General features: G+C 40.4%; 1 protein-coding gene across 1 annotated transcript in view; it reads right to left on the reverse strand.

The window, feature by feature from the left end:
• STK32B (serine/threonine kinase 32B) overlaps positions 1 to 14,594 on the reverse strand; it is a 55,706-nt gene that overhangs the window by 38,316 nt on the left and 2,796 nt on the right. Inside the window, exon 3 of the mRNA XM_008936928.1 lies at positions 8,297 to 8,386. Within this exon, the coding sequence (XP_008935176.1) occupies positions 8,297 to 8,386 (90 nt within the window). The remainder of the gene's footprint in view (positions 1 to 8,296; positions 8,387 to 14,594) is intronic.

Genomic DNA, 14,594 nt, shown 5'->3' on the forward strand with positions numbered 1-14,594 from the left:
TTCATCAGACTGACATGACTTTTCAAGTATGATGTAAAGCAGTTTCCCAGCTTCATGCACCACTTCACTCATGACCTTTGAATGGATCTTGTTGGGTCCCATGGACTTGTACACTTTCAGGTTCTTTAGACCCTCTTGAATCTGATCTTCAGATCCATCAATCTTACAGTGGGTGGATCTTCTTTGTCCCAGTCCCTGTCTTTGCCTTCTGCAGCTTGGGCTGTCTGGCTATTTTAAATTAACTGGCCTGGGTAATTCTGGGGTTTCACAGGACAGACTGTACCTGACACATCAGGACTGTTACATCCTCTTGCTTCACATACTCCTTCCGGTTTAGGAAATGTCTTTGCATCAGTTTATGCTCACAAAAATCTGTGGGAGTTGCATGGCTTGATCAAAGAACAGGAGTTGACCAGGGGCAGAAATACCCCCCTGGGCTCCTGGAAGTCCCCCCCACAGTGCCCTATCAGCCATTTATGCTGGAAGTCTCTTCCCATTCAGATCTGCCTGCAGAGCTCCACATTGGATCAGGCCCATTCAGGCACAATAAAAAAAAAAAATTAAAATCTACCACTTGAACTCAGTGTGCAATAGTCGAAGAAATTATTATATTAGCAGGTTTGCTGCACAATCTCAAAGAGTAGTAGGAAGTTGGAGAGCAGAGAGGTGAAAAACAAATGGAGACAGTCTTCTGCTGACCTCCTACCCCATATAGAAAGATACTATCATGACCAGGCAGAGCAATAGCCAAACTCCTCCCTCTGCTCTTACATCACACACCGGAGAACGAAGGTTCCAAACCACCAGAGGGAGGAATAAGTCAACACACTCACTCACAGCATAGGATAGGAAGAATCGAGCAAGCTGGCCAAGGATCCAAGCCATGGGAGATAGAATTAGCCAGGCCATGAGACCAGTTAGGCGGTAGAGGCTCATCTTTCGCCCCATTGTCCTGGGAACCCCACTTGCCATACCCAGTCAGTGAGCCTTTCTGACAACTAGAATTCCCCACACAGCACATCCACTGTGTAAGCAGACCTCCCAGCTCCCCTGCCAGCAGGGTCAGCTCTTATAATAGACAGCTTCTTGCCCCATCTCCAAGTTAATGTGGAAGGTGGGGCACCTGGTGGTGATCTCCTAATCAGTTCCCACCCAAGGCTGGCCAGACCCTGGGTGAAAACCAATCAGGAGGGTCTTTCTTGCCTGGCTGTGGTCATCATCCATACGCCAACCCTCATTCAGGGCTGGGGGTTTAAACCCCAGAAATTCAGACAGTCATTTCTTTCCTGTTCTCCCAAGGCTTGTCAGCTGCTCATGTGTCTACCCATTAATGTCAGAGCAGAGACAAAACCTGGATACCCCCTCACAGCTCAGTGCTTAATCTCCTCAGACATAGTGCTCCTAGCACAAGCTGAAAACCTCATCAGGATGGGGAATATTTCAGTACATGAAAGCCTCATATGTCCACTCTCTTGCTCATCAGAACAAAGGCCTCCTAGCCCATGCTGGCATCACGGTGTTTCCCTGGGATTAAAGGGCAGGTAGAGACATCACCAGTGTGTCTTCTTTTAGCCAGTTGCTCTATCACCCAATAACAGACACAGGTATCACCACCATCCCCACCTAGCAGGAAAGGAAATTGGGAAAAGGAGACGAAACCCATGGATTTAAAAGGAAACAGTTTTAATAAAATAAATCAATAGTTTTAAACCCCTAATATTAATACTAATAAAATCCACAAAGTTATACCTGGCTGATGTAGTGGTCAGAGGCTGTGCATGCCCAGCAGTGAATGCTGGATGTCAGGCACTGTGAACACCACAGCCCCAGCAAAAGCATGACAATCACAGCAAACAGGAGAGGAGGCCTCAGGAGCAGAATGATGGGTGATACCCTCCAGGGATGGTGACCATCAGGAGAAGGGACCTTCTGGAGTAAACTTTCTAATTTATGGTGAGCGTGATGTCGAGCATGGTGTTTATGGTATGGAATACTTCTGTTGGCCAGCTTGTATCAGTTCTCCTGGCTTTCACTCCTTCTAGCTTTAGCACCTGGCTAACTCAAAACTGCCAAAGACCCTGATCACTATAGAGACCCACATACCATGGCTGGCCACAAGTGAAAAAAAAGTTTATCAACTTTGCTCTCACCAAACCAGGTGCTGCAATCTTCTTAAAAGCACAGCTCTCCTGAACAGAAGACTGATTCTATAATTCTATCCCAGTGAAACCAGGACATAGTGAAGCTCTGTAGATAGGTAGTCAAAAACTTGGAAGGAAAAGGGTGGGATTTTTAAAAACCTAAATGCTGCCTTAACTGCACACAAACAACAATGAGTTGCAAAACACAATTTAATTTCAGAACACTCTTCAGTATGAGTACAAGGAAGACCAGGGTTGAAAACCTCTGAAAAACAAACTGAATTTGTCTCTTCTATATTGTAACTACCTCAGGAACAGTCCTACAGGATATTTTTCCTCTACCTGCAAGTTTGATAGAGACATCCACCACCTTTCCTCTGACTCCAATGGTACTCCCACACAGTGTTAATTAATAAAAATGGTTGACTTGTACTTTTTAGAAGTTCAGTGGACCTCTGTAAATCCACATTCCTGTGGTAATCTCAGATGTACAGCCATTTTTCACCATGACAGCAACCTGTGAAAGCAGCTGTGAAAATCTGAGGTAACAAGCCTACAGGACAGGACGGGGGTAGTTGAAACTTTTAAATGTAGTTTCAAAGTATTTTATTTGCTATGGACTTTTGTTCAGGAGCATTTGTGTCTTAAAATGTATTTATTTCTAATCAAGCCAATAAAAGTCACAGTGCATTATTCAGAAGAAAACCACAAAACCTCGACCTAGCCCACCTAAGCCTCCTACCATCAGAAATAGAAAAAAAACCCCAAGCAAAAACAACCCAAACAAACCATGATCTCCCCAAATTTATAACCTGGGAATGGAATTTTTTTTTTGCAATACTAACAAATAATATACAGATATATGGAAATTGAATATTCAAAAAGGAAACATTTAAGTGAGTAAAAAGCATGTGCTATACGACTGAAATACATCTAAATTATGCCAGAGTGAGGAACAAATAAAAAGAAATACCTGTAACGGTTTTTAGACATGTTTTAGTATTTAATACTTTGTTTTGTAGCTCACCAACCTGTTGAAAGGGAAAAGGCCTTTACTGTATAAATGTGTGCCCAGCACAGAGAATGTTCTTTGAGACACAAGCAGACTTCTTGCAGCCTGCATGAGGGGCCAATATAAGAAATACCTTCTTATTTCACTCATAAAGGTACAGCAGTGTTGAAAATGGCAAACACCTACACAGGTGCTTCCAGCCAGGCAAATGCACTCTTTCTTTAAATACAGGGGGCCTAATGAATACCCTTCTATAGAAAGAAAGAGCCACAATTGAATATCCTTAGGCACAGGCTGTGGCCAGGGACCGTGTCCTGCCCTGCGCTGGCCTTCCTGATCCACATGTCAGTGCACAGTGGAGGGGACCCCCCCACAAGGTCTTGTGTTCATTTGTTAGCTGCAGGCATGCCTGCCAGAAGTCAGCTGGGTCTCAAAGGACATTTTGCACTGTTTGCCAGCATAGAATAACAGCCTGAAAACTTGTGAGTTTTCAAAGGGCTCTTTCTACAATAAAACCCTTGACAACACCCTCAACCACAGGTGTGGCAGAAAGTTTGAGCAGTGAATTTGTAATGATAAAATCAGGCTCGAGTGTGCAGCCGTCTGAACGGTACAAGATAGAAACTCTGAAGATGCCCCAGCACCAAGAAGTTAATTTCAGTTCAGCATTTCAGGTCAATGGCTTTGAGAAGTAAAACTGCAGAAACAACTAGAAGCACTTTGTCTTGTCAGGCTGTTGAACTTCTTCCTTTCGGATTCACCATTGTCTATCTTTTTGTTGCCTATGGGTGGAAGGTATTTCACTTGTCTGAATGAATCAGCTGGGAAGGGGAACTCAGAGAAATTACCAGGGTTTCTGGAAAAAAATTCAGGTTCAGATACATTGCACTCTTTGTAACCATTTAATAACAGGGAAATAGGCAGGGAAAACTTCAGGCCGAGAAACACTTAGGGACGAAAGGCTAATCTGAAGTGGGATTAAGCAAAGGCTGCAGCAGCTGACTGACACCATGCCTAGCATTACAAGATAGGCATCTTAATCAGAGAAGCTAATGCATTTTTACACAACAAAAATCTATTGACTTTTTTCTTTTTTTCATGGATACTAGTTTTATGCAGTCATGCTGCATGTGAGCAAATCACTCCCTAGAAATTTCTCAGCCTATGTCAATCAGTTTTAAAATAGGAGTGGAGGCTTTAGAGATAACATTTGTTTATTTCCTAAAGTTGGCCATAGGAAGAAGTGAGAAATCATAACAATTACTTCTACTAAGGGAAAGTTTGGAGAGTGCCCTCATGTCTGATTAGACATAACAGGAACCACGTGACAGCAAGCCTTCATAAACCTCTAAGAGAGGGGGGAATAAAAGCTTTCTTGGCATTTTATAGCTTCATCACCATGAAAACCAGTATAGTGCAAGGCATGTCTTACAGGAACCACTAAGTTTCTTTGGTTGTGGCACTCAGCAAGTACCTTGGATTGACAACAATTTTGTCTTGTTACACCGAGGTTAAAGTGTGGTTTAAATTCCTGGTAATGAAAGCTTACTACCAACTACAGAGCCAACCTCCCCAATTCTTTTTTTCTACTTCTCTCATTGTCTAAATGGCTTGGGTGAAGCCACATGGAAAGCCTTTCATACAGCCCTAAAGCTAGAAATCACACAGACTTAACTACGAAAAGCTAACCCAAAACTTTCTTAATTTGAGCACTGCAATCAAAAGTCTTTGCAGGGTTTCATTAAAGTTATGATTCTCCACAAAATTAAAAGTGTAAACTAAAAGAAAGGAATTTAAATCAATACACTTAGAGACAAAAGGCAACGGCAATGATCGTCTGGCCTTATCTGTCAAACTCTTAATATTTTAAGTTTTGTTGAAGATTTGATACCAAAGCTATGCCACAGAGAATCTTCACCAATCACTTTTCACCTGACAGAGGATTTTTACAGCTCTAAAAGCTTTCCTTCCTTCTTACACCTCCAAATAGATGCAAAGATGACTCTTCTGACTCTGAGTAGCGAAGACTACGCATGTGGATTTTGTAGTATTTTTGCACTCCTGAGACATGAGAAAGGCACACTGGACAGAAAGTAAACTGGTGGATGATGCCATAGTCCCTTCATAAAGGGGGGCAAAAAAAAGCATTTTTCTTGTACTACTACTTCTTGTAGCAAGATTGTTGGATATGGAGGACATCTGATGTGTGGGGAAAAGGATTCATGGTCAGAACAGCTCCATAGTCTGAAGTGAATCAAGATAACAATTCATTAGTATGCCAAGGTAAAACCTTGGCCCCATCTCCTATATTACCTCTGCTCTAGATCTATAGTTTACCTCCTTCCTTGGATCTGCTTGGGCTCTTACAGGAACCCTCCAGGAGCTCATGCCGCTCCTCGTGAAGTCAAAGAGGAGTAGATATCTATGGCACTCCAGACTTAGACCAGAATTTATTTGCCATGATGTTAAGCTGAGGATCAATTACAAACCAATAAAGCTATAAAAAAACACAATCTATCCTAGTACATTCAGTATTTCCCTACTAAATTCAAGGACATTTTCTATCAAATGGAGAATACTTCAGAAAGGCACATAAATGGAATTTAAGCAGGGTAGACTGGACTTTAGCATCTCTGCATTGAATAGATGAAGATTAAACAGATGGGTTTTAAGATGAATCTCAGCAATTCCTTCCTTGTACCACTTATTAGCAAATGCCAGCTACACAAAGAACAACTTGCTTCCTTTTGTGAGGGGGGGAAAGTAGGAATTCCAAAAGGATAGGGCGATTTTTCATAATTTTAAATTGAAAATGCCGAACCACAGTCCAAAGTGTTACAGATTTTTGTGCTTGCTGCTGCTAAAAAAAATCTTTTTTTCTTGTGAGAAAACCCTGCCAACAGAGACCACTAATGAACTAAGTAAGAAGGTAGTGGTGCACCAATCTGTGTAGATAGTCTGAAAGATGCTCCCACAGACACTGTTTCCTGTCAATACTTGAAAAATATTTCAATATATTTTCAAAAATATTTGAAGTATACTCACATTTTTGTAGAGCTGTTTTAACTAATCCGGTTCTGATCATTAGTCACCAGATGATCTCTTCATTATACACATTCAGATAATGTGTATATCATTAATCACTAAAATGCTAACTGATCCCCAAGCAAGTACTCAACTTTTTTCTGCTTTCGTAACAATTATGCTTTCTAATGTAAAACTGTGCAATCTCTTAAAAAATGTAAGATCAACACAACTCATTTGACTACCAAATTGGATGTCAGAAAAGACTGTTTTATATTTGCTTTCATCATTACAATTAAATAAGGAAAACATCTATTCTAAACGTGTTTGAGCTCCTGTGAAATAGCTGCTCTTCAAGAGTATTTTTGAATAACCTGTGTAACAAGAACTTACACATCTAATGACACTGGCTACTAGAAGGTTCTAGGCAGTTATTTAAACAGAATGTGTGAATTCCAAGAAATAAGTTCTTCACAGAAATGTGAAACTACTGTATCAAGAATGTTAGAAACTGTTAACATTTTGATCATCATGTAGGTAACAGCACTTCTGTCTGTGCAATTAGTTTTACATGTCAATTGTACAGCTATTTGTCTCTATGTGCTGGGGAGAGGTCAAATTACTTGCTTTTTTCCTAAGTGTTTGTTTTTGGTTTTGGTTTTTTTTGTGTGTTTGTGGTGGTTTGTTTTGTTTTGTTGGGTTGATGTTTTTTTTTTTTCCCCGTAGATAAGCCCACCACATAGAGGCAAAAATGCTCAAGGAAGTTCTTTTTCAATTGAAGCTGTTGGTGTAAGTGACACTGCAGCTTCCCTTCCCCTCATTTTTCACCACAAATAATAGTGAACTTGTGGTGTAATATCAAACACTCAGGTACCAGTCCTGAGGGGAAGCCCAGTAAGGCAGACTTGACCTCCTAGTGCTCCATATCCTGCTGTGCAGGGTTAGCCTTATCTTCTAAGCAGAGATACTGAACTAGACACGGAAGCTAATATTACAAAATGCTGAAAAAATTTTAATTTAAAACCTAATTTCTCTGCATAACTTAAACCCTTGAGTCAGGACGACATGTAACATTTCTTGGTCTGGTTTGAGTAGGTATACAAGAGTAAGCTAACCGGCATCAGGTCGGTGCACAGGTCCTGAGCCCTATTTCTCAGGCATATGCTTTTAGTCCTATACTAACATGCAGAAACATGGTAACACAGTGGCCTTTGATCAGAATATGACCATTTGCCAATATTTTACCATTGCATGAGCGTTAGATGTGTACTGAGCATGTCAGCTAAGAAAAAAAGTCTGTTAGAGACACATATCTCTCAGTATGGTTTCCAGAATACAAATATGGTAAGTCTTAAGCTAGGCATCTCCTCAGCCAACAATAATACTGCATACACAGAGAATTAATATGGCAGATGTGTAGGAAGCCACAAAGAGGACAAATCACACCTATTCTTAACCATGGAAGCTAGCCTAACTTTGGTGAGACAAATGACCTTCTGGAAATACCTTCTGTCTTCTAGCTCCAGGGGTAGTTTGGATTATTAACTTAGTCAAATTCTTATATTTTAGACTTATGAGGTCAGATGAACTAAATCTCACTCTCTCAGCCTTCATTCTATCTATGCATTTAAAGTATATAACAAATACATATAAAAAGCTCCAAAAGCCATAGGGCAAGCTCTTAAGCAGTTAGCAACATAGAACTCTAATTTTAAATTGATACTTTTCTAAGGAATTCAGCATAGCAAAGCAATTAAGGATGTGCCTAGATACTTTTAAACTGATATTACATGTTGTCTGATAGATTAAAGCCATAGTGGAGCAAATATAAGCATATTTGTATCAAGATGTAGAGATCTGCAGGAAGTAACACATTTGAAATTCTCCTGAATTTGCTTCACAAAGCTAAACAGAACCTGACCAGAAGCATTGTAGAGACCAAGCTCCTACCTAATCACTTTATCTCATGTTTTCTATTGCTGACACATATATAGTGTCAAAAAACCAAGCTGATCACATTTATTGTATGCTCTTACCACTTAAAACCCTGTTAACATAAAATTACTCAAACTTAATGTGTGACTTTTCTCACATTTTTAAATGGTCTTGAAAAACTTACCCATGTAGGGTTTTGTGCCAGCCATAGAGGAAGCTTTTTCAGAGCCTTTCACTATGGTTGCTATGTTAAAGTCAGTGATGTGAACATGTCCTGCAATTGCACAAAGTAAAAACAGAAGTTAAAATAGCACATCATAAAAACATCCATGTCTTTGTTTAATATTTAAGCAATAATGAACAGAAATGAAATTGGAAAAAATTATAACAGTTCAGGGAAAGTTGTTAATAAATATTCCTCATAACTAGGAAAAAAAGGAGTGATGGAATATTTTTCTTGTATGGTTACAAGCGCTGTCTGCTTGCATTACCAGACCTTTTTTGCAGGTCATTCCTGAAACTTCTCCTGCCCTAAATGTCTTCTCAGAGCAGTAATGTACAGGAACAGTACATGAAGACACAAGTGAAATCCACCTCTCCTTATCTATAGCTACAGCTGCCCCTCACAATCTCAGATAGTTGTGACACCTGTCTACTGTCACATCCACTTCAGGTTACCATCAGTTTGGCTTTTTCTGAGTCTCTTGAGTGAAACAAGAGAGCTGAGAGGAAAAAAGGTATTTTTATCATACAATAACTCTAAATGTGGATCCATGGTAGCAGAAGAGTGTGCATGTAACAGCAGCAGGTCCCAAATGATCACTCATTTGACAGCAGTTTGCAAGATGAAAGATAAGAAGTCAGCCTAGGGATTTGCTGCCTAACCAGCCAGACAGCTGATTTAAGCTCAACTAATTAGGCTGGATGGCCCAAACCTGCTGTCATGATTTTTTCCTGGGGTAGTTTATGATAAGCATAGGTTAAATTGCTTCACCACAGTGAAGCAATATTTGTTAATCCTGGCTTGCCATAGGTAGGTAAACTGAATATAAATCCAACCTGAAAATCTGCAGGCTTTTAATTTGGTAAGTCTGCTGTTAGCTTTTTCCATTTCAGTTTCATATTGTGGAGTCATGCAGATATTACGCTCTCCGTGACAACATTTGGCTATACTACTGTGGAGGACAGAGTAGAGGGAAAAGTACTCGCTTCCCTGGCTTAGCCCTACACTCAATCAGGATTAACATCCCATGTGTTGAACTAGAGCCTTGAATGACAGGTTCCTGTGATTTTTTTTTATCCAATCTCAACCTCATTCAGCTCACAGAATGGAGCAGTCTTTGGACATGATGCAGTTATTAGGCGAGGGAGGCTGTTATCGTGTTTGCTGCCAAAGATTAAAAGAGTGTAACAAACAACTGATGTTGAACGTTATCATGGTGCCTGATGGAGGAACAGTGGTCTCAACAAAAGATTACGCTGCTCAAGCAGGTTCAGAACCTACTCAAAGTCCACAGGAAATGTATCTGCCAGCCTCTAACAAGCCTGCAGCTGTGCATGTGTGAACTAAAATTCTCAGAGGCCCCTAATTTGGCCAGGTCTGAGCTGGTTTTGAAGGGAAAAAGGAAGAAGGCATATCCCACTGCTAGACTTAAAGTTACTTCTCCAAATGGGAGACACGGTAGAGGTTTTCAATGAAATGGTTTGCATGCTTTCTGCACCTTTCTCAAAACAAACAAAACCCAACAAACCAAAAAATCTGCTTACATTTTATTGACATTTTCTTCCTGAGACACCCAGCCCAGGAATACACCTGTACATGGCAGACAAGAAACTGTGAGCAGGTGAAAGTGATCAGTTTATAAGGAGTGGGAGGTGTTATGCTGCCATAACAAGAACTAGTGTTAACAGCCCAGCCTACCGTCAGATTTCAAGGTGGGATTCCTCCTTCCTAGTGGCTAGACCATAGCATGTGTGTAGTTTATTTCTGCAATAATAAAACACTGAGGCAGAAGGCTTCTTGAAAATGATAACTGAGCATCATACAGCCACCTCATGGCAGTAGTTTTAAGCAATTCCTTGTGCACTGTAGAATGGAAAGCTGCAAGGATCTTGGCAGAGTAATAGTTTCTCTTTTTTAGACAGATAAATATGAAGTTCTGTCCTTTCAATGGCAGCATTGTAAGTGATGCTTGCTATTAGAGTGCCAGCATGACAGACTGTTGCAAAACACCTATCACATAACATCCATTCAAACTGATCCAAATCGTTGATTTGCAATGAAAATTGCCTCTCCTGCAGCGCCTTGTTTTCTATCCTTTTTATTAGAGTTCTCTTCATTTAACAAAACTGAAATGGCGCATGTTGTTGTGCACACTAGTTGATGTTTTTTGTTAAAAATGCCTTTCTGCAAGGTAAGAACAGGATTGGGAAGGTAAATTATGTCTAGTTGTTACAGCAGCAGTGGGCTGCTCCTGTACACCTAGCAGGGCACAGCAGAGCCACGTCTGTACTGCTGGAAAATCTCCACCTTTGTTCCTGCCCATGACAGAGCCACGCCACGGGCTGCCTGCAGGCAGGCTTCGCCCCTTGCTCAGAAGGCTGCTCATTTGCTGTGGAAGGAAGGTGTCCGCAGGCAGGCGGGTGGCTGTGCTGCCACAGGGCCTGCACACAGCGCGTGGTGGGAGCTGGTGGCACGGGGAGAAGCTGTGTCTGGGATGGAGTCAGAGCAGGGGGTGGTGGGGAGTGAACCCCCTGCACCTCTGGGCAGTGGGGGAGGGCTGGAGGGGTGCTGAGGGAGAGCTCTGCCTGCCTGCGTACACCTCTGAATGATTTCAATTCCTTTAAGCCTAGTGGTTTGCTTTGGTCAGTTGTTTTTTTGTTTGTTTGTTTGTTTGGGTTTTTTTAAGGTTTTTGTTCCTGATGTGAATATTTCAAGAGACAGACCCAAATTCTCTATAGGATTCTTTGTAATCAGCCTCTAAGGCATCTTTTTACCACAACTTGTGCATATAGGAAAAGTTTCTACTGGTGCAGTAAATATGCTGGGATACAAGCTACTTCATACTGTTTCCAAAATTTCAGTTTACGGTGACTTTTTCCCATCTGAGCTTCATACCTTGTACTTGATAACCCTTTATGGATATATATCAAAACCAGGACTGTACCCTTGGTATAATATCAATCTAAGCAGTATGTCAGTGCCAGTTTGGTTTAGTTTTTAAGAGCTGTGAAGCACAGCAGTGTACAACGGATTGATCAGTACCTAATTAAATTCAGGCACCATAGGGAAATGGCTTACTGCTTAGTCCCTATGGCTTCATGACCCTACATGATAATAAATTGATGGTGGAGAGAAGAAAAGGCAAATGACCACATTCTTCTGTCTGTCTGGAGAAAGGTTTTTTTCAAATCACCCCAGACTGCACAGATTTTGTGTATGCCAGCATGTACGTTGCAAACAGAAAGTATCTCAGTGGAAACTGCTTCAAAAAATGCGTTCCTTCAGTCAGCTTCCAGTTAAGGCTTTAACAGGGAAAATTTGTAGACAAAGACCTACAGCACTGTGTATGACTTTGGGAAGATTTATGCATGCACTTTAGGAGCGTCCTGTGGCTTTTATGTCTCATGTTTCTGCATGGCCTGAAATCCCAGTATCAGAAGTAAACAGCAGTTGATCTTTGTTTGGACTATTATTTAATTTTTGAACAAATCATAATGACAATTAAAAACCTGAAAGGTGGCTGAAGCCAGCTGAGTAGCATTTAGCAGAGGAAAATGCACTTGACTTCAAACCTCACTGAATTTCTGAGAGACTGAAATCAAAGGGGTGAATGTGAGGGCAGAGAGAAGAAATACCAGACTGGAATTAATGCCACTGACTCATCATGCATCAGAACTGATGAGAAACCTTAATACAGTAACATTTCAGAGCAAATTCAGATCTGGTTCACCCTCAGAAGGTCAAATACTATGAACAGTTTAAAAAACATCTCTCTGGCTTCACCTGTATTATGTGCAAGAGCATAAGCTCATATCCACGTAAACTTGGCATGACTTGGCAGCCTGCCACTGATCATCAGTTAGACAGCTTATTGTGCTGCTGGAGGGGGGTTCTGCGAGCCTGTGCATTTCAAAAGGGTAGGCTCTTTAATGGCCATGTAGGGATGTAAAAGCTCCAAATATATTTCCAAAGTGTAGATAACTTCAAATGGATGAATTATGCTGAGAACATTCATCATGTTAATCAATGTTAGAGGGTTAAATGAGATACAGTCCCTGGAAATTGCCTGTGAGTACGATAAGGACCAGCGTTAGTGCAGACACATGAGGTGCGTCTGTGGTGGAGACTCTATGCCTCCCGGATATCACTGTGCATTAATAATGTTGCCAGCTCTGTTGTTCAGAAGTTAATATCAAGGCTCAAAATATTGACTTTATGGGTGGGTTTTTTCATTCTATTTTTGGTTTTAAGATCAAGATTGCTCATTGGCTGCATCTTTCAATTTTGCTGTTAGTTTTCAAATGAGAGCTGAGATTCTCATGTAATCAAGGAAATGGAGTTTTAAGGAAAACTTTGATGATCATAAGCAAATATAATCGTATATAATAAGGTACATATGAATGCCACCTTAAATCTGCCTTGGTCTCTCATGAAAGAAATTACTGAGTAAAATCACTAACATGAAGAAAAAAAAAAAAAAGCCTGTCTAAAAATATCCCTAAAGCTAATAAAATATAATTAGTCCTTTTAAGTTTAAGAGTGAAATATTAGGTCTGTGATTTCAATATGAAGAACCACCAGGAAAACACTCCAAGAGTAGGAGGCATTCAGTGCAACTAGCAGGTAAGCACCTTCAAGACAAACAAACAAACAGTAATGAGTTTTCATATAATCTGTGTTTAAGCTAAGGATCACTTTGCCACAAGATGTTAAGTATGCCAAAGTTCCCTCCACTCAGGGAGGCACAAGAAAAGACCACAGAGAGTTATTAAAGATGTGGAAACCATATCTGTCTCAGGAAATGCCTTAGTCACAAAAGGCTGGAGATTGGATGAGTACATGGGGGAAGTACCACAAAAACTTGTCTCATTTTATATACTGCTTCTCTGTCATTCACTTTTTGAATACTCTTGGACATAAGAAAATCAACTAGATGGGTCTTCGATCCAATGTGGTTTCTCTTCTGCTCTGAAACTGAAAATCTGCATATCTGTAACACCATCTATGGCAAGAGAGAGGGGCAAAAGGACTGGAGTAGTGCTTTATAAGGAGAAGTCTTAAAAAGGCTGAGGCACTTCAGCTGCCAGGAGAGTGCTGAAGGAGTTTTTGAATATCCTGAAGATTATGATTGTAAATTATTATTCAGCAAACATGATAATTCTAGAAGCAGATGATTTTTTTTTTTTAAAGAAGAACATTTTACAACACATAAAAGACTTTTCTTTCATGAAGGATGGTGAACTTCTACAGCAGCAGCAGCAGCTTCAAAGAGGCAGTAGACAAACTCATTAACAGATATTCATCCGGATTCTGAAGAGAGTATACAGAGAGATTCTAATATCCTAATACAAAAACTGTGAGTGATAGGAAGCACTGAAACATTTAATGACCAAGTGGGAAAATGCACTTTCCATGAATTGTATCTCCTCTTGCCACTGGTTGTGACAGAATACTGGCTGAGGTCTTGGGTATGACCCAGCAGGGAGTTCTTCCTGGGTAAACCAAGCAGGGAACTTGCTGGGTGTTATGAAACTGTGTCCTGAAAAACTTGCCTGAGAGGAAATCAAACCCTTGCAAGTTTCCTGTAAACAGAGTGTAATAATGATGCGGTCACTCTGCACAAATGTAAAACCTGGATGACAAACTACAGCCTCATAAATTCTGCAGAATGACCAGAAATGTTAACATCAATGGTTCTACCAAACAGCTATATAATAATATATAATAATTTTATCACCTCTGAAAAAAAGGCAACGTTCACACCAGTTGGCCACTGCTTGTTTTTCCGCATTTTAGGCATTCTACATCTCCTTAGACGTCATAGCTAATAGACTATGGAAAGATTTAAGGACTTCTTTATTTAACACTTCAGAAAAAAATCCAACATAAACCAGACTTGCCAGCTTTCGGTTCTAAAGACTGTCATTTCTGTTATATTGTTCTAAACCATTAAAACGAGAAGAATAGTAGAGGCAGCAAATTACTGTTAGGAGAGAATTCTATAATGCTTTTCTCTGTACAATCCAATAATAATAGCTCTCCTGAACCACCAAACAGACGTTTCAGCTATCACTGGAATAATTCTGTTTCAGATGCATGTTAGCAGAACAGAACAGTACTACTAAATTTAGAGATTAATGTTAGTCATAAGAGGAAGAGCTTTCTGTGAAAGCTGAGAGGGAAATGTAACAAAAAGCATGGACAGCATTCATTTCCTTAGAGAGGTCTGATTCTGGTTCAGAGTGTGAACCCTGAAACC

Source organism: Merops nubicus, unplaced genomic scaffold (genome assembly GCF_000691845.1).
Source record: "Merops nubicus isolate BGI_N331 unplaced genomic scaffold, ASM69184v1 scaffold10410, whole genome shotgun sequence".
Lineage (NCBI taxonomy): Eukaryota > Metazoa > Chordata > Aves > Coraciiformes > Meropidae > Merops > Merops nubicus.